Below are 23,542 nucleotides of genomic sequence, written 5' to 3' on the forward strand. Positions count from 1 at the left end.
GAGGTAGAGAAGCAAAAGGATGGATTCCCTCACTGGATCCCATCCTGGAAGATCCGAGGTTTGGATTGTGCAGTAATTTGTGACCTGTATTGTAAATTTTCACAGTTTAATGCATTATATTAATTTTCACAGACCCTGTGCAATGGTGATTCCAGACTTTGAACTTATTTGTGAAATAATGCTGGTGGCGGAAGGATTTGTGGATGCCCGATTGCTTTCTAGAAAGTTCATTTGCCTCTACAAACTTTGCCACGAACTTCTTTCAAAACAGGTAGCTGAAGATCAGTCTGAATTTGCTAGTAACTGAATACCTTTATATATAAAATAAATATCTCATATATTTATTTAAACTATTTAGATCTTCTATCTAAACCATTAAACTACAATTTAAAACAACAATGTCTTAAAAAGTAATACGTTAGGTTTGTATTCAGCTAAATTTTACTCAGAGTAGACACATGAAATTAATGGCCATAGCTAATTTAGGATGACAGAGGACGAGATGGTTGGACAGTGTTCTCGAAGCTAGTAACATGAGTTTGACCAAATTGCAGGAGGCAGTGGAAGACAGGAGTGCCTGGCGTTCTCTGTTCCATGAGGTCACGAAGAGTCGGACACGAGTAAATGACTAAACAACAACAACAACAATTTAGGTTTATGAATTTCAATGGCTCCACTCTGAGTAAAAGTCAGTTGAATACAACCCTCAAATTGTACTAAAAATACATAGTAGACAAAGGCTTACATCCAACAAAATTACATAGCTTACACAAGGACTTCCACTAGTGAAATGGAACTTCAGCTGCTCCTTTCAGGCCCCCCAACATTTGTTCTGGTTTTCCACCCAAACCTCGGGAGAAGATTGGGGTAAGGTGAGGGAGGGGAAATTCCACAGCAAATATTGATGTTTATGTACAAACAGGGTGACTTTGCAGATGACACCAAACTGGGAGGGATAGGTAATGCCACAGAATACAGAACTGGGATTCCAGATGACGTTAACCTTAACTAGGCCAAAACTAACAAAATTACAAGTAATTTCAGTAAATGTAAGGTTCTGCATTTAGGCAGGAAGAACCAGCTGCACAAATCTAAGATGGGGGACACCTGGCTTGAAAAGGGATCTAGGGGTCTTAATCAGAACTCTGAAATGGGAAATGCTAATTCTACAATTCTTTTGGTAGCTGGAAAAGCTAATTAATTTAGATTATGAACAGCTACTATTGGCAATGTATTAAATGACAGACCAATAATTCTCACACATTTGTGAAAGTTACAGGTAGGTAGCCGTGTTGGTCTGCCATAGTCAAAACAAAATAAAATAAAAAAATTCCTTCCAGTAGCACCTTAGAGACCAAGGAATTTTTTATTTTGTTTTGTTTTGACATTTGTGAAAGTCAGTCTCAAGTAATTCATCTTAGCATGACCTAAAATTTGAATATGCTTTGTCCAGGAACTGTGGGCCACATTAAATCAAATAAAATCAAAGGACAGCAAGTTATTTCTTTATTTTTACATTTGTGTTGCACCTTTTCACTCACCCTTGAAGGGAACCTCAAGGTTCCTTACAAAATAAAACATTAAGGCATAATAGCAACCCTTGACTGTGCTTTTAAGGACCATTCTTTTAAAATCAATTAAGAAAAACAACAGCTCTTAAAATACATTAGGTGGTTCCTAATTTAATTAAGTACATTAATTACACATTTCACACTTCTCAGTGTAACTAAAAATTAATTCGTTTCTGTGAAAGATTGGCAGGATTTCACCAGCCCACTTCAGACTTAACATGCCTACATGGGTAGCTCCAGAAAGGGGGCACCAGCAGGGCCAGGGGAAACATTCTCTCCAACATTTCAGGAGGGAAAATCAGGACAATGGAAGAAAAGGGTTTGTAAATTCACATGTATTTTTAAACCAGGGGATTGTAGTCTGATGCCAAAATTTCTTCTACATTAGAATGTGGTTATTTATAAATTACAGTTTCTGCCCACACATGTTGAGTTGACTAATTTTTGACTAACCATTGAGAACTGCATCAGACATGCTTAATCGCGCCTCTTTTATATTTTTACACTTTGCCCATGCAACACGCCTCCATGGTGTATCTATGGAAATGTTAAGCTAATAATAGCATCTGGGGAACGGGCAGGGTTTTTCACACATTAGTTTTTTCACACATTAGTTGTCTTAGCACTCTTAAATGATTATGTGGCAATGCATAAAAAAGTTCATCGTAATCCTTAGTATAGTTGTACTAAGAACTTTACTTACATTATTTAATTAAGCAATAAGACACGATGCTCATTGGCTAATTATGTCTCTTACAGGATCATTCTAGGAAGCATAGAAGCCAACTCCTTGGGGCTGAGGGGTCTTCACACACACCCATAAAATATTTGAGGGGGCTGCCCTCCCCAAGTTGATGGGCATTACCATATAAATGGTATGCATGCACCACATCATGTGATTGGTTATATGGGGCGGGGCTTACCTAACCACCCAATATTTTATTCAAGTTGGCACCGCTGCTAGGAAGCATGAAGACTAGGTCTGAGTAATACTAACTATTAAATTAGAGTGCATTTATAGAATGGTTGGCCTGCATATATATTCCCGTAAACTAAGCTTATGGTAACTGTAGCAGTAAGGGTTATCAGTGAGCACGAGGAAGGCTTTATTCTAAGGCTGCAATCCTATATACACTTGCCTGGGAGTAGATCACACTGAATGGAATGGGACCTATTTCTGCATAGACTTGTGCTGTGAAACATTCAAAGATGGTTTCATAGATGACAGGTACTGGTTATGTTACCCAAATGAAGCATACCTACAGTATGCTACAAACCTACATTGATCTCATCTCACTTTAACAGTTGTGTCTTACAATTTCAGTTGTGTGAGGATGCTGAGGATGCTGCTTTAAAGACCCCTACCCCATCTCTCTGAACTATAATGAGTACCCTGGGAAGAGAAGATGAGTGTTTAAACACCCATTGAAGACAGTGCTGTGGACTGTGCCCTTAAATAGAATGCACTTAATTGATTTGTCTATGCCCTCTTGCAATCTTAAAAATTGTTCCCTGGTGCAGTGGCGTAGGAAGCGGCTCAGGCACCTGGAGCTGCAAACATGACGTGCACCCGGGGGCGGGGCATCGCTACGTAGTGCGCATGTGCAGTGTCGCTACGTACGGCGCATGCATCGTATGTCGCGACGCCGCACATGCGCTGTACATAGCAGGTTGCCGGCGGTCCCGCTCCAGCGTTCTACGGATGGTGCCGGGATCCTCTGCTCAAGGCCGCAGCTGCGAACGGAGGATCCTCTACATGCGGCTGCAGCTGCAAGCAGAGGATCCCGGCACCATCCATGCGGCGGTGGCAAACCACATGCCTTGTCACCCCCAGAGACGTGGCACCAGGAGCGCACCGTTCCCACCGCCCCCCATTGCTATGCCACTGCCCTGGTGAACCATAGTTTACTGATCAAATCCCAGGATTCTTTGTGTGTGTGAGAGCTTTGCATATGCTTTAAAGGTCTGGTGTATGAGGTCAAAGAAGCTATGCAAATTGCAGGAAAATGAGGCATTTACTGATGGTTTGTTTCTCTTCCGTAGGATCATTATGACTGGGGTCTTAGAGCTATAAAATCAGTTTTAGTTGTGGCTGGATCACTGAAACGAGAAGACCAAAGCAAACCTGAAGACCAGGTTACCCTTTGTCTTATTTTAATCTTGATACACTTGATATGGATTAAGAAAGATTAATTCTCAAAGGACTGCTGATTTCACCAGTTACTGATTCATTTTAATATAATTTAATATAATATAATCTCATATTTTAGTATAATCTCATGGTGTGTGTGTCGTCCCCGTCCCCCGTCCCCCCATTTTGCCCAGGCAAGCACATTTTGTGAGAGCAGCAAAATAACCAGACTGTATAACAGTGATGGGATAAAATCAGGCCAAATCATATTGACAGCAGCAGGCAGAGCAAGGGTTGGCATGGCGTTGGGTCCCAGGATCAGTTCATCATTCCACAAGCCCCATGTTGATGGAATGGATCCACTGCGTTTGGATCACTCCAAACCTGTATGATGAGAGTCGGCCATTGTTGAACCTTGCCATGGTGCGGTGCAAACCAAGCAAGCAAGGTCTCACTAGGGGACCAGGGTACGGATTCCAACCAGGCAGATACAGAACCCACACTTGAGTTTGCCATGGTCAATCCTCCCCTCATGACCCTTATGGGGGGGCCCCCGTAGTACATTGATCCTGACCAACACCGTTTCCACCCTCATCCAAACAATGTACTTCCACCTAACAAAGGAAAGCCATAATTTCACTGAGGGAAAGGCTAAGTGCCAATCAGGTTGAGAGAGAAAACTTCCTTGCTTACCCAATGGCGGGTGGGCAGAAAGGTCTCATAGCAAAATGGCTGTGAGCTCCAGGGGAAGCAGCCTTATATAGGCTTTTTCCTTCCCCTCTGCAGCAAGGCCTCATGGGACAGCTTTTCCCCATGAGCCCATCACACAGGAAAGATACTGGTGGAGCTTCATGCTTCAGCACTGGTGGCGGGAAGCAGGTGGGGGCGGGGCTGGCGAGCGTTCTGGGGGCGTGGTGTGCCACCCGCAGGGGCGTGGCACGTGCTCTGGGGGTATGGCGCGCGCTCTGGGGGCGTGGCATGCAGTGCTGGTGGGGGGCAGCTGAGATGGAACCCTACTGGGATCGCGCTGCCCGGGGCGCCCCACCCCCTACACCTCGCCCTTTCTATGCCAGTGGTGGACCACTTAATGATTTTTATGACTGTTGTTTAGCGATTGTAAGGCATTGTGCTAAATGCTGAAGCCTATTTTGACTCTCCACTCCTTTCAAATGCATTGCCATCCTCTTTTCACCACTTCGGACCTTCCCTGACTTGCTGTGAGTTGTAGCTTTATACCTCTGAGAAAGGAACATTCTCTGCCATTGGCCACCTGAGTGAAGCTCATGAACTAATGATGATTCATGAACCACACTTTGAGAACTCCTGGTCTGCCACGTTGTCTAATGTATACTCTAAGCTCCTGTAGGACTTGGGCTGTTGCTTAACTGGTGTTTAAATGGATGAAATATACCTGTGAATGTTAATGCAATGTTGTGGTTATTAAGCAAGCCAGAGAATTTGGCAGGCATCCCCACGATGTACCCAGCCCATGTCACAAAAATGCCGGCTTTGGCACACCATTTTCTCAATCACAACACTAAATAATTGCTTTGTGATTGATGGTGGGGAGGGGGAAATGTTGTACCACTGAATTTACAGGATCCAGTCTTATGTCACTGCAGGTAGCAGATTGAGTTTAACAAGCCATATGGGTTGTAATTGTTTAAGTATGATTAATTCATAATGTTTGTTAATTTTATGCCTTATATTATGGTTTGTTATTATTTCATTTAATTATAGTGTCATGTTGGTTTTTCTGAAGGTTTTGATGAGAGCCCTCAGGGATTTTAATCTTCCGAAGGTAGTCACTAATGATGCCCCTATATTCCTGGGCCTGATCAACGACTTGTTTCCATTGCTGGAAGTTCCACGGAAAAGGGATCTGAAGTTGGAACAGCTGGTGCGCCAGTCCATTGCAGAACTCCATTTGCAGCCCGAGGAAAACTTTATCCTGAAGGTGGAAATAATGGCTTTCTGCTTAGCTTGTTGAACATTCTAAATGGGGTGATTGAATGCTATAATGATCACTGTTGTTTGATGCCTGTAGGTTCCAACATCTGGCTGCGACTATTACGAGGTTCAGCAGTAAGCGAAAGCATTGGGCTTCCTGTTTCCTTGTTAGAAGCGGCCACAATGTTTTTAATGTCTCCATTTCGATATCAGGAAATAATTCCAGTTTGTGGGAATTAAACCACACTAATAATCCCACGGTGTGTAGTGCTCTGCCCGTCTTGGCACCCATGTTCAGCTTTCGATGCTTAAAGGGTTAAAGGGTTTTTTAAAAAAAATAAAATAAAAAACACATTTTAGTCTCTCTTTAGCCTCTGCCAGACATGAATCCCGATCATCAATACACACACAAGTTAACATTAGCTCTAAATCGGCTTTTGTCCTAAGTAAAGTTCAAGATGGAATGACTAAGGAGACTGGCTTTTCTACCCTTGGGAGGCGAGGGAGAACTGGTCAGGTTCCCGGGGTTACAGAGGAGGGAGGAACAAGTACGCATTCATTACTCCTGCTCTCATCATTACCTGCCCTTTGAGCAAATGATACACTTGAGTCACCAGAGCGAGTGCCCTATTCCATCCCCTTATCACCGTGCTATAATTTGATTTTAAGGAAGCCCGTTTTACTTAAACCTCACTGAAGCAAAGCAAATGTTGTTCTCTTTGTCCTTTTTAATAGCTTAGAAATATCTATAGACACCTAGAGTGAGATTTCTTTAGGGTCACCCTTTCTTCTCTTTGCTTGTATCAGATAATCGTTCACGATAAGTATTATAGACTGTGGTTACAACTTTCCACATATGGCTGCCGTCTTAACTGCACTTAAAGGTAAAGGTAAAGGTAAAGGGACCCCTGACAGTTATGTCCAGTGCTCATTTCGCTTTACAAGCCGAGGGAGCCGGCATTTGTCCACTTCCGCAGACGGGTTTTTCCAGGTCATGTGGCCAGCATGACTAAGCCGCTTCTGGCGAAGCCAGAGCAGCACACAGAAACGCCATTTACCTTCCCGCCGGAGCGGTACCTATTTATCTACTTGCATTGCGTGCTTTCGAACTGCTAGGTTGGCAGGAGCTGGGACCGAGCAACAGGAGCTCACTTACCTGGGAGTAAAAAGTAAAAAGGTAAAGGTAAAGGACCCCTGGACAGTTACCATAAGTCCAGTCAAAGATGACTATGAGGTTGCGGTGCTCATCTCGCTTTTCATGCTGAGGGAGCCAGTGTTTGTACACAGACAGCTTTCTGGGTCATGTGGCCAGCAGGACTCAACCGCTTCTGGTGCAACGGGACATCGTGGCACGTCCCAGTACGCACGGAAATGCCGTTTACCTTCCCGCTGCAGCGGTAGCTATTTATCTACTTGCACTGGCGTGCTTTCAAACTGCTGGGTTGGCAGGAGCTGGGACAGAGCAATGGGAGTTCAACTTGTCGCACAGATTCGAACCACCAACTTTCCAATCAGCAAGTCCAAGAGGTTCAGTGGTTTAGACCACAGCACCACCCGCATCCTGCATACCTGGGAGTATGCCCCATTGAATTCAATAGGATGCGGTTTTGAGTAGGCATAGTTAGGATAGTGCCGCGTGCTACTGAGGAAGATAGACGGCGGTGTGGTTAATGACATATCTGTGTGCACTCATAACTGCTTTTCAGTATAAAATAAATTTTATTTTATTTTTTGTTTTTTGTTCAAAAGATCTCAGGGCAGTACACAGAATTACCGGTAAATACAGGATAAAAACAAGCAAATAAGTGAAACGAAACAGCAACACAATAACTCCCCTTCCCATAGACCCATTTCCCAAATTCCCAAGTTGGTAGCATTATTGTCCTTTCCAGGGCCACACTGAGGACCTCCATGGTGGCAGAGGTCCTCCCCCCCACTGCTGGTGGATGGGCCCTGCCTCTATATTCTAACATCCTCCAGCAACACAAATTAGAGGGTTAGGGTTGCTCCCTAAGACATCAGAACAAACTCAGCCTATATAAAATTGTTCTGGACACCGAATTAAAATAAAACAAAATATCTGGGTAAATTTGAGGCATCGTGGTCTGGTATTTAAAAGCTATGCCATCTCCAGATTAGTCTCCTGCGGGAGAGGGCATTCCATAAGCATGGTGCCACTAATTAGTATCTGCAGCCCAGATGCAGTAACAGCAAAATTAGCAATAAATCATGATACTTTATGACTCCCAAGTTGCCTAAAATAGATTTTCAGAGTTTACCCTTTTAGTCCCTTATGTCTTCTGTAGGTGCTTAGTGGGAGGGAAGCATTGGCAAGTGACATCTGAAGAGCTGCATTTAAATTTAGTTTTGTTCTACTGTAATAGGGAATAAAAATAACAGTTGGTTAGAGCATAGTGCTGATCACACCAAGGTTGCAGGTTTGATCCCTGTAATGGACAGCTGCGTATTCCTGCATTGCAGGGGGTTGGACTAGATGATCCTTAGGGTCTCTTCCATCTCTGTGATTCTATGATATTAATGACATTCCTTTCCTTGTAACAATCTTTTATTTATTACGCTGCAAGTTAACTCAAGCTACCAAACTACCTTCAACACTCAGCGAGGCTGCAGGCCTGTATCCATTTACATGAGAGTAAGCTCCACAGAACTCAGTAGGACTTATATTTTGAGTAGACATGTGCTGAGACAATATAGTGAAACCTATGTTGCACATTTAATTTCTATGTTGTGAACCACCCTGTGATCTTTGGTGGTATAGAAATTTAATTAATAATTATAATAATAATTTAATTAATATGTCAGATGGTTTGGGTTTGTAGATCAAAGTTGGGCTGGCTAGGTGGGGAACCTGTGGCTCTCCAGATGTTTTCGGACTACAACTCCCATCATTCCTAGCTAGCAGGACCAGTGGTCACGGATGATGGGAATTGTAGTCCAAAAACTGCTGGAGACCCAGGTTTGGGAAATGCTGATGTAGAAGGTCACAGGTTAACCACCTAACATAACCCCTTACACCACTTGTGTCTAATCTCAATGTAATATTTCGTAACAGAGCACAATCCATATGCCTTCCCTGCTGTAGAAGTACCAAAACTTAATGGAATGGTCCTATAGTTCGTTGTGCATCTAAAACCAGAAACAATTTTGTTCTGGAGAATGTAGCATCAATGCTGCTATTGACTCCATCCTTTCAGCCCTTAGTAGTAAAATCACACAGAGCATGTCCGACACACCCAGTGAAAATCTGAAGAATTTCACACACCCAGTGAAAATCTGAAGAAGTGTGCATGCACACGAAAGCTCATACCAAGAACAAACTTAGTTGGTCTCTAAGGTGCTACTGGAAGTAATTTTTTATTGTATTTTGTTTTGACTATGGCAGACCAACACGGCTACCTACCTGTATCATTGTGAATGCGTTCCACAGCTGCAGCAGAACAGAATAAAAGAGGGGCAATTTTTTTAAAGGAATGAGGGAATAAAATAGGACCGATGTTTATTGAAATGGGGAAGAAAAGTGTTCTCCGATTCTTCTCCTTCATTCTTACAGTTTTCTTAATACATAGCTATGCCTGTAAAACATGTTCACCATTATATCAAATTCCCCCCCCCCCATTTTTCTTCAACGGCTTTTAGGTTATGCAGCTAGAAGAACTACTGTCTGTCAGGCATTCGGTCTTTGTGGTTGGAAATGCTGGGACAGGGAAAAGCCAGGTAAAACGAAGAACACACACACATTTATCCAACAAACAAATAGCAATAAAGAGAGGGCGAATCGGTAATGCAGGTTACAAGATGTCTGCCACTTTGACAAAACTTCTGCGTTCAATACTCTCGGTGAAATTGGTATTCTGATGTCGGTGGGGCATGTCAACTTCATCAGTTTTCGTTCCCCCCCCAAATCTGGTTAAATATTTATATCCCAGATGTATATATGCATTTCCTCACATACGTACGAGCAGAGCACATAAAACTGAAGTCCTTTTTCAGGGTTGAGGAAAGCGGAAGATCTACCACTAGTGGTGCCAGGAAGGAAACCTAAGGATGGGTATACTGAGGACATGCACACTTAGGGAAGTGGGGCTAAGATGTAAAGTGTGAAGGTGCGAAACACATATATTGCATAACTGGGGGGGGGGGTAATGACTGACTGCAGTTACCTGTTAGATATATATTCAGGTTAACCTCTGTGTTGCATGTGGAACAGCAAATAATTCTGAAGGATGCCTTTTAACTGATGCTACCGCTTGATTGTGAAACTGGATTGATAAAATGTTCTTACTTTAGATATTAAAGACACTACACACGACTTATTCAAATATGAAGCTGAGGCCAGCATGGAATGATATCAACCCCAAAGCTGTCACAACAGATGAACTTTTTGGGTTTCTTCACCCTTCAACAAGGGAGTGGAAAGATGGTATTTCCAATCACTATACTCTTAATAAAATTGCACATCTTAACATATACAAACACATAGAAGTTTGTTGTTGTTTAAAAAACTAATCTTTGTTTCCATCATTTTGAAGGCTTGTTTTCTTCCACGATGAGAGAACTGTCTAGCATCACACATGATGGCCCCAAATGGATTGTGCTAGATGGTGACATTGATCCTATGTGGATTGAGTCGCTCAACACTGTCATGGATGACAATAAGGTGTGTTTCACGTTCTTTAACATGGCTGTGATGAGCAGGTGAGATACTCTTCTGGTCCATTTGCTAAATATGTACAGTGTTTTCTGCAGTGCCGGATTTACATAAAAGCTAAACAAGCTATAGCTTAGGGCCCCACTCTCTTGGGGGCTCCAACAAAATTTAAAGGGAAAAAACACCCAGATGTACATTTCCAATATATAGGATAAAAAAACAAATAAAATAAAACCTACATACAGCAACAGTGCTTTGTGTTGTGTAGGCTCCTGTAATGTAAGTAATGGGCCCGCCTGTATTTCACTATTAATACTTCTTAATTGTATTTCAGTTCAACAATCACTTTGATAAAATAAACATGTTGTTATGTGCAAATGGCTTTAATTATGGTCACCAGATTTTTTTCAATGAATCCGGGGACACTTGTGTTTTTTTTGAAGCTGAGTAGCAACAGGGAGTCAGTAGTGGGGATGGTGAGGCAAAAGACCTTGGGCCCAAGCACACATGCATATTGTATAAAGGTGCAAAGCCCTTCTTTCGCACCCTGTGAAACATAAATGCACAGGGTTGTTTTTTAAAAAAAAACAAAACTGGGCAATGCCTGCCCGCCCATGACTTCCGAGCCTTCTCCAATCTGTCAAAACTAAGCGGGAAGGGGGCAGGAGATCGGGAGAGGCTTGGGAGTCATGGGCGGGTGGCACACCTTTGCCAAGTTTTAAAAAACTCTGCACATTTATGTTTCACAGGGTGCGAAAGAAGGGCTTTGCACCTTGCCCAGCAGAGAAACCGCACGCCTTGCGCCCCTCCTGGGCAACGGCCGCTTGCCCACAACTCTCGAGCCTCCCCCATCAGTCAAAACAAAGGGGGAAGGGGGCAAGAGATATGTACCACCAAAGGTCCCCGGTTCCCCTTTGGCAGCGGCAGTCTGCAGCCCGGAGCCAGCCAGAGCCAACTGCGCTACCAGGCTGGCTCCGGGCTGCTGAGGCTGCCTCTGCCACATTTCCCAGGGGCAGATTTGCAAATCTGGGGACATTCCGGGGACGGAATATGTCCAGGGACAGATTTGCAAATCCGGGAACTGTCCCCGGGAACCGGAGACATCTGGTAACCCTACTTTAGATACCTATTAGGTCCATCAATTACCATATAGCATATATTCAACACAAAAAACTGTTACAATTTGTTGTTGACAACCCTCATCAAACCTAACCCTCATCAAACCTAAACCCGGCCCTGGTTTTCTGTATACATCATACAGACGAAGACTGGCTTTTAATAATAGCTTTGAACACTGTTAATAAAGGCATGTTAGCCTGAAAATGGTCATCAATTGTTCTGGTAGCATCCATCTTAGATTCCTTTAATGCAGGGGGTGGAGAACCTCAGGCTCAGTGGGATGGAGGGGTGTGACACAAATGCAGTCCTCCAAACATTTTTATCTGGCTTTTGAAATCCTTTCCCGGGAGACGTTCCTCACTGGCCTTCTGCACACCTCAAGTGTTTTTGCCTGGCTAGAATGTGCCCTTGAACTCTTGTGATGCTTCTTCCTTGTCTGGATGGAAGATAGAGAGTGCAAAGCATCAGACATGAGGCTACCTTAGAAGACCGTTGAAGGACTGCTTTTGCCTGTGTGACCCTGGAGGTAATCTTTTGAGGGCCTGCTTTGAGTGTGTGTCACCCCAAGCCCCCGAATATAGGGCTTAAAGGATAAAGGGCCTGGTTTTGCTATGGAGCCCCATTTATGGGACACCCTCACACAGGAAGCATTCACCTGATTTAGGTAACAAATCTGTGTTATTTTCCCAGTCCTAGCTGGCCATTTCACTGTTGAAATACCTCTTTTAATCTAGAGTTTATAGTTGGGGCAGGGGGATTGCATCTGTAGGTGAGAATTGTTAATTTTATTATATTTGCAAGCCACTTAACACACTTACTATCTCTGCTCAACAAGGTTTTGCTAGTTTTTGACTTGGCATAAGACCTGCAAAAACTGTTTCTTAAAGGAGACAAAAGTGTTAAAAATAAGCACGCTATGGGCAATGATGCCTCTATTGTATCAAAACTCTGTGGAGAAAAAACCTAAAATCTGTTTCTGGCCTTATTATACCAACACTTACAACCGTTTCCTATAGACGACATTGACCAAGGCTCCTGCATATAGTAGACAGTGCTACTAGAACACCAGAGAAATATTTTTTTTCCATTGATATACCTAGTACAGATGTGCTGTGATATAATTTGAGGTTTAAAGATACCAATAGCACCCAAAATAGAATTATGTATTTTGGAATAAAGAGTAGATCTAAAACCACATGACCCAGACTTACCCCACACCCATTTAGTGAGAGAGAGAGAGAGAGAGAGAGAGAGAGAGAGAGAGAGAATGTCTCCTTAACTAAAATGAGTATAAGTGGAAAGTTCATGGTTCAACCTTGGAAGTGGGAGGAGCAGAAAGCTGAATCATTTTGTATTTTTTTTTTTAGTATGTATTAATCTCCATTGATTAAAATGTCACCTTTATTCACCACAGCGTCCCGGCCTTTCTTTATGATGGATACAACAGCAGGAGAGCAAACTGTTGGAATTGAGATACTTTGTGCAAATTGAAAAGAGGTTTTTTTTTGCCCTAATTTCACACAATGCTGGAAACCTCCTTTAAATCACATTTTCCTAACCAGCTCCTAGAATAGCTCTTGTTGTTAGATTCTAAGGACTCTATTGTAGCTTTTAAGCTAAAGTACTCAGTAGGGGATGTATAGGGTTGCACCGCCCCTTTGCAACACCAGAAGAATAGCACCTGATGGCAAGTACAATCATAGAAGATAAAAATGGATCACACTGAAACAGGTTATCCAGGCCCACTGTGTGCCACTGCTCTATTGTAGCACACGGGATCTACAACCTGTCTTGTACGGCCTATTTCCCCCAAGTTCTCCAGTTTGCCATAAAACATTCCTCATTCTCACAGCCAAAATCTGAAGAAGTGTGCATGCACACGAAAGCTCATACCAGGAACAAACTCAGTTGGTCTCTAAGGTGCTACTGGAAAGAATTTTTGATTTTGTTTAGCCAAAATCCTGCCAGTTCTCGCGATTTTATCGTTACTCTTGAAATACTTGATATTTTTTCTGATAAGTTTGTGTTTGGAATCATGTGTTTCGGGGTTGTTGTTTTTTTTTCTCTTCGGTTATAGTTAAATGATGTAGTAGATGAAACTTGATTTCTCTTTAGCTCAGTTCAGATATATTGCCAAGGCATGATATTGGTGTTATAGTAAAACAACAAAAACACTCTGCCGCATGCACTCTCTCCTTCCCTTCCTTTCTCCCCTGATACTTCCTATTTCACAGCAAACATATTTTGCTACTTCCCCCCCCCAAAGGATACAAATCATGTTTTGCATAAACCAATTTTCCTTTAAGATGGAATTGGAAATCACAAGCAAACATGGCATCCAGTTATGCTTTGCAGGCAAACCATGGTTTCCCCCATTGCAGACACGGGAGACTGTGGTTTCCCTTGTAAAAGGAAGTGTAGGATGATAACAGAGCACATGTGGAGAGATGAGAGAACAGAAGCCTCATGCACATTCAAGCAATACCACACTGTGGTTTAGCATTATATCTGAACAGCTATCTCTTAGAGCCTTTCTGCTAGCAACTGGCAACAACACATTTTAATTTATTTCTTTTCCAACCACTTTAGCCTTAAAATAATTGTGTGAAATACAAAAGCTCAGTTTAATTTTGCACTTGCAGCAGTACATTGATTTAGTGAAATATACCATTTTCATCTTTAATTAATTTGCTTTATACTTTACTTAATTCAAGGGACCAAAGAACAGCATCTTGAAAACAAAAATAGCCATTTTTTTTCCTCATTGCATGAACTTTCGTTTAATGTTTATTGCTGGTTTATTCAATTTTAAGAGATTTAATTCATAGTTTCTTCTCTTCATAAATTGTAGGTTTGATTTCATGATGATTTACTATTGTTATCCCTTTCGTTTTGCTGTTTTTCAACTCAACCCTAACATAAATTTCTTTCCATGAATCAAGATATTATATTGATTTTATTTCCATTGACAATAAAGAATCCCTTTGTGTAAGGCCAGCAAAACAAAATTGCAGAGAAGAGTCACCTTTTTATCCATTATGATTATTGCTGGGTGTGGCGTTTGCCTTTCTAGGGTCTACATATAGGAGAAGGAGTAAGTAAGGGGTTAAGTGGCTGGCCCTAGGCTAACCAATAAACAGAGGGGGGAGGAGCTAGGGGCAGCTGAGGGAGTTAGAGTTAGAGAGCGGGGGAGTTGATGAAGAGCAGTTGATCGAGGGAGTTGGTTGGTGGGTGGTTGTTGATTGTGTGGGTTGGTGGTGAGGTCTAGTGGTGAGCGTAGGCAGGGTTGTAACCAATATTTTGAGTTGTTGAAGTTTTTAAATAAACACTTATTATTTTGTTTAAAATTGCACCCTGTCTGTGAAAGTTATTACCAGGGAGGGGATCCTGGTTGGTGGCAGCGAAGCGTGTGGTGGCACAGGGATCAATAGTCCGTCAAACGACCGGGGACCCTGTGTGATCGCCACAAAACTGGCGGCAGCGACGGGATAAGATCAATACGCCAGCAGGAGACATCAATAAGCCCGTGGAGGGATATTGAAATCGTTGTGCCTGTTCACCACAAAATTGGCAGAAGCAGCTGGGGTTAAACAATACACCTGGAAGGGGAAGGGTAAATCTGTGAAGTGATAACCTAGCCCGGGGGTGTAGTTGTGGGTACCCAAGGACGCTGAAAGGCTAAGATAACAAAAGGAGAAAAGAGAGCTCACAAATCTGTTCTGGCAGGGGGTTTTGACTTGGGGTCCGAGGAAGTAAGCTTAACGGGTAGAGAGAAGACCCATAGCAGAACTTTGAGACCCGAGTCTGGAGAGACCTAGCCAGGGGGAACAGTGCTGAGAGGAGATTTCTCTTATTTTGTTAATTTAACTGTCAATCCTCAATCACACAATATGCCACCTAAAAAGACAAAGAACCCTGTGAGGGAACCAGCTCAAGATAGCTCTGAAGGGGAGGAAAATGGGAATCCTCTGAGGGAAGAGCAGAGTTTAGAAGATGCCACTAATATTGTACCTGAGGCGAGAGAGCCACAAGTTTCTATAGAATTAGAAAAGTGGAAACTAGAACAACAATATAAATTTGAATTAGAAAAAGTTAAGGCTGAACAAGAATTAGAAAAAGAAAGAATTCGAGCTGAGAGGGAAAGTGAGAGCGAAAGAATGCAATTTCAGTTGGAAATGAAGAAACTAGAATTAGCAGCAATGGAGAATCAAAACAACAGTAATAACACCAGTAGTCAAACACCAGGGAAAGTGGATTTAAAGCGTTTCCCTGAGTTCAAGGAGAAAGACAGCCCAGAGGCTTTTCTGATATCATTTGAGAGAGCCTGTAAAGATTTCCAAGTGAAGGATGAGGAGAAAATGGTGATCTTAAGGGCTAGAATTAGTGGGGTATTGGCAGAAATATACGCCCAAATGACAGAAGAACAGTCAACAGACTTTGAGATGTTTAAACAATTAATTTATACGAGGTTTGGAATTACCTCAGAACAACTAAGAAAAAAATTCAGGAGTGTGACAAAGTTGAGAGAAGAAACGTATGCTCAGTTGGGGGCAAAAATTACGAATTACCTCAAAAAATGGTTAGAGCAGGAGGGTGCGGATTCAATTCAAAAAATCAGAGAGGTTATTGCGTTGGAGCAATTTTATGCCACCATAACTGGGGAGCTGAAATATCTTGTAAAGGAAAGAAGTCCTAAAACCATCCAGGAGGCAGCAACCCTAGCTGACCAAATTAATGAAATTAGGGACCATGGATTTGATAGTCCAAAATTTGGCGGGAAATTGTGGGGGAATCCCAGAAACCAATTTCAATATGCTAAAGTAAGCTCTTCTCCGGCAATGAAAAAGGGAAACATACCACAGTCAAAAAGCCCAAGTGACGTGGGCCAAACTAACACCCATACCTCTGAGGTAAAAGAAAATAAATCTAATTATACTGGGGGAAGAGATATGAGGTGCTGGTCGTGCAATAAACTGGGCCACAGAAGCTTTGAATGTAAGACTGGTGAACAAGTTAAATCTGGGAGCACAAACACTCAAAAACACTCTTATTGTATCCACTCAGTAGGGCAGGGTGAGGCTAAGCAGGTTGCCACGGAAACCGAAGCTTTAGCTAGGCCTGAGACAGAGGAGATTCCTGAGGCCTCAGTAATACACTGTTACTTGATAAAACAGAATGATTTGCTCTTGAGAAAGTCAGGAGAAAATATTTGGATTGAAAACAAAAAATATCTAGGGTTAAAAGATACCGGATCCCAAATCACAATTGTTCATCCTGAGATAATCAATCCCAAGAGAATAATTCCAGGAAAAACTATAGAATTAAAAGGAATCGCCAAGGAGCCAGTTAGACTCCAAATGGCTGAGGTAAACATTAAGTTACATGACTGGAGTGGAAAGTGGCAAGTGGCTATTTCAGAGGAAATCCCCACTGCGGTGCTTATCGGTTGGGATCTCCTGGAGCATGTGCAGAGTGCGTTTGTTATTAACCGCTCCAAGGGGGGCCAACTGTCAACTGATACTGAGGGAAGTGAAACAGTTGCCAATGAGGGCAGGACTCAAAGTCCTCAAGTTGAAACTTTGAGTGAGCCAGGCTTCCTAATACCTTTTAAAAATACTCAAAAGACTAATTTCTCTCAGGAACAAAAGAATGACATGGGACTAAACAGCTGTTTTGAGGCAGCAAAATCTACTGTTCCATTAACCCCTGATTGCCCAGAGAGGTTCTGCCTAGAGGAGGGGCTGTTATATCGTGAAGCCCTTAGCACACCTTATAAAGGGGGAGGAGGAAACCGCAGACAACTAGTGGTTCCTCACATGTATAGAGAAAAAATCATAAAGCAAGCCCATAATAGTATTTTTGGGGCACATATGGGGATAACTCGGACCAAACGAAGAGTGGCACAAAATTTCTATTGGCCAGGAATGGGGAAGCAAATTAGAATGTATTGCCAAGCCTGTGACATTTGCCAGAGGCAGGGATCAGGTCAGGACAAAACCCAGGCAAAACTGTGTCCTTTACCTGTAATCTCCACACCAGCCCAGAGTTTAGGACACGACGTGGCACGACCCGTGCCTAGAGCAACCAAAAAGGGGAATGAAATGCAACTAGCCTGGGAGGAACCATCCCAAATCGTGTCCAAAATAAATAATGCAAACTACCTTATCCAGCAGGGGGATGAGGGGCGCAAGGTAGTTCACATAAACATGATTAAGCCTTACCAGAGAAATGAAAGCTGGGCTCTCTGTGCTATCCGAGAGGACCCAGAAGAAGCAGAAATACCATGCTGGGAGGGGAGAGGGGAGCAAGAATGTAATATACGAGAAGTTAAGCTAGCCCCTACATTAATCCATTCACAGCAGGAAGAAATAAGAAACATCCCACAAAAATTTAAAACGATTTTCAGTAATACTCCAAGACTAGCAAAAGGGGTAGTCCAACACATTGACACCGGGATTGCAAAGTCTTGTGATTTCATATTTGTTATGCCGTATGATGAACAGAGTCAGATGTGGTCGCAATGCATAGCCAGAGCCAATGCTCCGTATAGCCACACCATAATGGAATATGAAAAATACATTCACATGGGCATTAATCCAAAGAAGATTGTGATGGGTGTTCCATGGTATGGCTATGATTATACCTGTCTAGGCTCAATTAAGGCCCGTATTTGTTCAATTGCAAACGTTCCTTTCCGAGGGGCTCCATGCAGTGACGTGGCAGGACGTCAGCGCCCATATAAAATAAACATGGATCTAGTAAACAGTTTTATTTCCGGGATCCTGTGGGATGAGGAACAGGAAGCCCCATATTTAGAATACAAGGTCTTTATATTTGACATTGGGGGGCAGGCCTGGAAAGCTTATGACTGGTCACATATTACCACAGTGGCGATTTGTGAAAAATATGACCCTGAGCTTATGGGTTATGTCCATTCAAGAGGAGTCAGAGTTGTTTTAAAAAGTGACCTATCTGTGAGATCAGTTAGAACAACTATTCAAAGTTATGATAAAACATTCATCAGTTGGAAATATAGAAAGAAAAACATACTGAAAGTTATAGTTGCCAGGGTGTCCCATCAACTTTCTATGAAAGTGAAAGTGTTTCCTACACTAGAGATTGTGTGGTGGGAAGATGGGTACTCTGCTGCTCATGCAACACAAATAAACGCCCAAGATGAACGTGGTTACACAGCATTAACGTGGCCACCACATCAAAGACATAAAAAAGTCGTCTTCAAATTGCTTGAAGTGGGAACTGATAATTCAATACAGATCAAAGATGGACTGACAGCAAGGGAGATTGCTAACAGCAATAGGCAATCAGAGCTTTTTAGTCTACTTTCATTAAGTAAACCTGATTGTCCAAAAAGCTTCAGCAAGCTGACTAAAAAAACAGCTATCCACGAACTTCTGAAAGCAGTTCCCAATGAATTAAAAAGCCAGACAACTAGTTCTAATGCAGTTTTGGATGACTTGGAGACGTTTGTACAAGGCATCGAGCTTCAACACTTAACAGAGATCCTGAAGGAGAGAAAGGGTGATCCAAGAGAGCTTTTGACCCTGAGAAACAAAGACTCTACACAGATTGGAATCCACAATCGTTACAGACGCATCGACTGCAGGGATCGGTGTGGGACTGTGTCATATGGCGGAGGAAGACAACTCGCATCCCATCACGTGTGGCAGAGAAAAGACTGGTGCCCAGAGAAAGACACTTCTTGTGGCGGTTAAGGACAGTAAGGAGCGTGAAAGGATCCTGGACATCGTTGCAGATGCCTTATCACGAAGACCCGAAGGCAAAGATTAAAATGGACAGTTACAAATTTTCTTGCAGTTAACTAAAGGTTTAATATTGCATGATCTATTGTATATAATGTGGAAAAAAAAAAACAATTATTAAGCCAGTATAAGATGAGGAGTTAAGGTTAGTAAACATAGAAAGTGTTTGTTTGAATTAAGGTGTCACACAGTTTGATCAGGAGTATAACTCTGTACAGTTATCCCTCCTGAATCAAACTTATTTAAGGGGGGAGGTATGTGGCGTTTGCCTTTCTAGGGTCTACATATAGGAGAAGGAGTAAGTAAGGGGTTAAGTGGCTGGCCCTAGGCTAACCAATAAACAGAGGGGGGAGGAGCTAGGGGCAGCTGAGGGAGTTAGAGTTAGAGAGCGGGGGAGTTGATGAAGAGCAGTTGATCGAGGGAGTTGGTTGGTGGGTGGTTGTTGATTGTGTGGGTTGGTGGTGAGGTCTAGTGGTGAGCGTAGGCAGGGTTGTAACCAATATTTTGAGTTGTTGAAGTTTTTAAATAAACACTTATTATTTTGTTTAAAATTGCACCCTGTCTGTGAAAGTTATTACCAGGGAGGGGATCCTGGTTGGTGGCAGCGAAGCGTGTGGTGGCACAGGGATCAATAGTCCGTCAAACGACCGGGGACCCTGTGTGATCGCCACACTGGGTAAGTGGATAGGGAACCAGTTGGCTTTTCAATGAAATGACGATTAACATGGCTTTATAAAAACATCGAAGAAATTAAGGACAGTCCAATGGGAAGGTCTCCTGAACATGTTTAAATGAAGCAGCACTGTATCACTTTCATTAATTTCAATGTGTCTTATGCAAAATATCTTCTCATTGGATAGTGTTTGAGTTCATTCTTCTGCTGTTTTCCTGAATGTCACAGCAGATATCCATAAAGATACAAGGGGTATTATTCAAACTGACAAATGACACTCATTGGAAAATAAAACCATATTCCTGTGTATTAGCTATAGCTGAACATGTGCTCTGTGGTTCTTACTTTGGAAAAAAAACAACCCAACACAACAGAACCTTAATTACTTAATTTGAAAAGCAAATACCTACCGCAATGAATTTGTAATGATTCTGTGTTTAGGTTCTGACTCTAGCAAGTAACGAACGAATTTCATTAACGCCTTCCATGCGGCTGGTGTTTGAAATAAGCCACCTTTGGGCAGCAACTCCAGCCACTGTGTCGAGAGCTGGCATCCTCTATGTGAATACGCAAGACCTAGGCTGGAGTCCGTGAGTGCCTCCCTTGCTTTTTGTACTTTAATGTGCCTTTTGCAATATTACCCATTTTGTGGTCTTTCATTAGCCTACTTGAAGAAAGGCAAGATACACATTTAACAAGTAAGCAAACAAGGAATGGCAATTCAGTGCACCTTCGGCCATTAACTCCGGGGCCAGTAAGAATGTATGAAGATCCATGCTGGATCGGACAACAGACCTATGCTGTCCAAAATGCCTATGGCCATGCTTGTTCCTATGGTAGTGATGATCTCATTTACTGCTGCACTATACTGTATTCTTAACTCAGCAAACGGCTTGCTGAATGTTCTGTTCATGTAGCTGCCATCTTCTCAGCTGTATACTCTATGGTATTGAGTGGACAGCTGTTTCCTCAGAGATTAAGCTGATCAGTACTGTACAAAGGAACTTGTCATTGGAGCCACAATGCACTGGTGCTGCTACTAGAGCTGTAGATATAGCCCACGTGAGCTTGGGGACATCCTACAATATGGGAAAAGGAATATTTCAGTGGTAGAGCACCTGCATTGAAGGCAAAAGATCCCAGGTTCAGTCCCTAGCACAGCGTTTCCCAAACTTGGGTCTCCAGCTCTTTTTGGATTACAATTCCCATCATTCTTGACCACTGGTCCTGCTAGCTAAGGATGATGGGAGTTGTGGTCCAAAAACAGCTGGAGACCCAAGTTTGGGAGACACTGCCCTAGCATATCTAGATAGGACTGGGGAAGAATTCTATATGAAAATCTGGAGGACTGGTGCCAGACCATTAGTGTGAAGAAGGCAACTTTCTAGGAAGACACAGAGTATGAATAGGGGGAATGTCCGCAACTGGGGTTACTGACTCAGTGCCTGCAGGTGGAAATGTGCCCACTGGTCCACAAAGTTTGAGGACCCACACTGAGAGGAAATGTATCTGGAGTAGTCAAAGGGAAACCCCAGGTCCTATAGGTAAACAATAGGGAAGAGGGATGAAATAATAATGCCAGGTGTTGGGAGAATTGGGGAAAGCTCAGACAGAAAAGCTTTATTGGTGTTGAGGTGACGGCATGCGAGTGGCAATTTTTCTTATCCTTTTCTAAATTACATTTGTTATTTCCCTCAACATCCAAGGAAATGTCATATTCTTCTAAAACAGCATTTCCCAATCTCATTCCTTTCAGACACCATGGCCAATGGCCAAGGCTGCAGTCCTAAACATTTGAAAGATGAGAGGTTGAGGGAGAATGTCTTAGGGGTTAAAAAAAGGCATTTAAAGTCCTAAATTTTAACTGACAGAAGAACACACTCCTGGAACAGAATTGCCCAGCCTTCTCCAATCTGGAGCCCTCCAGATGGTTTGGACTTTGACTCTCATCACCCCTGGTCAGTGGTCAAAGTGGTTGGAGCTGCTGGGAGATGGAGTCCAAAATATGTGGAGGTCAATGGTTTGGGAAGGCAAAAGAAGCAGTAACTTAGTCACAGTTAAAACAAAATAGAAAATTCTTTCCAGTAGCACCTTAGAGACCAACTAAGTTTGTTCTTGGTATGAGCTTTCGTGTGCATGCACACTTCTTCAGTCACAGTTGTACAACAAGGCCAAATCAGTTGGAAATGAATCACCAACAACAAAGTAATTTGGAGAGGCATTTCAGCAAGTAAAATAAGGCGGAACAAGCTAAGGACATAGAGTAAAAACACTAGGCAGCTCCGCGAACAATCCTCTGCTCTTCTCACAAACCCACTTTCAAACAGAATAAGCAAAAGCAATTGATTAAGGGGAGGAGAAACACCATAAAATAAGTTTGTTTTCACAGGTATGTGACCAGCTGGATTGAAACTCGCAAAGCACAGACGGAAAGAGCAAATCTAACCATCCTTTTTGACAAATATGTTCCTTACTGCTTGGAGCAAGTCCGCTGCAACTTAAAAACCATCACCCCCGTTCCAGAGAACAGCATGGTTCAGGTAACAAGAACTGCAGCAGGATCTTCAGCCTGCCACTCTTCCTGAGATGTGATTGTGAGAGTATTCAAGTATGCAGACCTAGTGTGAAGGAACTTCATTATAATCACAGCATGGTTTAACATTTTGTGTTTTGTGATTCAAGTGACAAAGCAGACACAGATTGTGTAACTGTTTCCTCCTGAATTAGGTCTGATGCTATCCTCTACAGTAATCTCATTTGAAGTAAAAAAAGACTACTCTTAAGACTCTTACAGAGTCAAGTTATTGTTCATACAAGTAGTATATATAAAAAAGAAATATGGGAACACTATGGAGGTGAGGGCGGTGTTGCTTCATTTTCTAAAACAGACTCCATAATTACAATGAAGTTACTTGGCTGTTGATAAAATTGAGCCCAACAATTTAGGAGTGTTAACTCCTATACAGAATTCTGGACAGATCGTTGCTTGATCTGAAGGTACTTTAGCATGCAACTGAAATTACAACAGCCATTATATGGGACAAATTGTTACTTTCCTTAAATTATGTTATTTTTTAAATGCCATATGCATTTCTGAATGAATGCAGAAGTTATGCACTTGAATAATGCTTTTATATGAAGCTTTTGAGTGTGTTTTTTTAAAAAAGCTTTCTGGATCACATTATTTTTCTACGAGGAAAAAACAAAAGCCAGAAATGAAAACCATTTTCCCCTATGCCTAACATACAAGGCAGAAAAGCTCAAAACTAGAGAACTTAGATGTGGGTCTTTTGAATAGCATAGTTACATTGCATTTGGGTATTGTTTTTTGAGTCATTCGCACACATCTGTACTCCAAAAGTGGTAAAGAGTGTGTGGTTGCCCCCCCCACAATGACTTTTAAACACATATTTATTTAATAAAGTTTGCTTGCATAGATTCTGCACAAGAAGGAGGACTACTACAGCAGTGCTCTTTGCATAAACGTGTGTGTGTGCGCACGCATCTGTCTGTGCGCACATGCAAAGGTGGAACAGGGCAAGACTCTGGAAATCCTGGGAGTGAGGAGAAGAAAAGGACTGAATTTTGTGCTCGTCTGTAGGAGCTGAACTGGGAAGCAGATAGGATTGTGTGACAACATTCTCCGAG

At 42.4% G+C, this 23,542-nt stretch overlaps 1 protein-coding gene across 1 annotated transcript in view; it reads left to right on the plus strand.

Annotated features, from left to right (window-relative positions):
- LOC117057138 (dynein heavy chain 11, axonemal-like) overlaps positions 1-23,542 on the plus strand; it is a 205,127-nt gene that overhangs the window by 39,025 nt on the left and 142,560 nt on the right. The window contains exons 21-28 of the mRNA XM_033167945.1: positions 133-271; positions 3,615-3,707; positions 5,465-5,659; positions 9,310-9,387; positions 9,961-10,093; positions 10,203-10,330; positions 20,336-20,484; positions 22,284-22,434. Coding sequence (XP_033023836.1) covers positions 133-271; positions 3,615-3,707; positions 5,465-5,659; positions 9,310-9,387; positions 9,961-10,093; positions 10,203-10,330; positions 20,336-20,484; positions 22,284-22,434 — 1,066 coding nt within the window. The remainder of the gene's footprint in view (positions 1-132; positions 272-3,614; positions 3,708-5,464; positions 5,660-9,309; positions 9,388-9,960; positions 10,094-10,202; positions 10,331-20,335; positions 20,485-22,283; positions 22,435-23,542) is intronic.

This window comes from Lacerta agilis, chromosome 1 (assembly GCF_009819535.1).
Source record: "Lacerta agilis isolate rLacAgi1 chromosome 1, rLacAgi1.pri, whole genome shotgun sequence".
Taxonomy (NCBI): Eukaryota; Metazoa; Chordata; class Lepidosauria; order Squamata; family Lacertidae; genus Lacerta; species Lacerta agilis.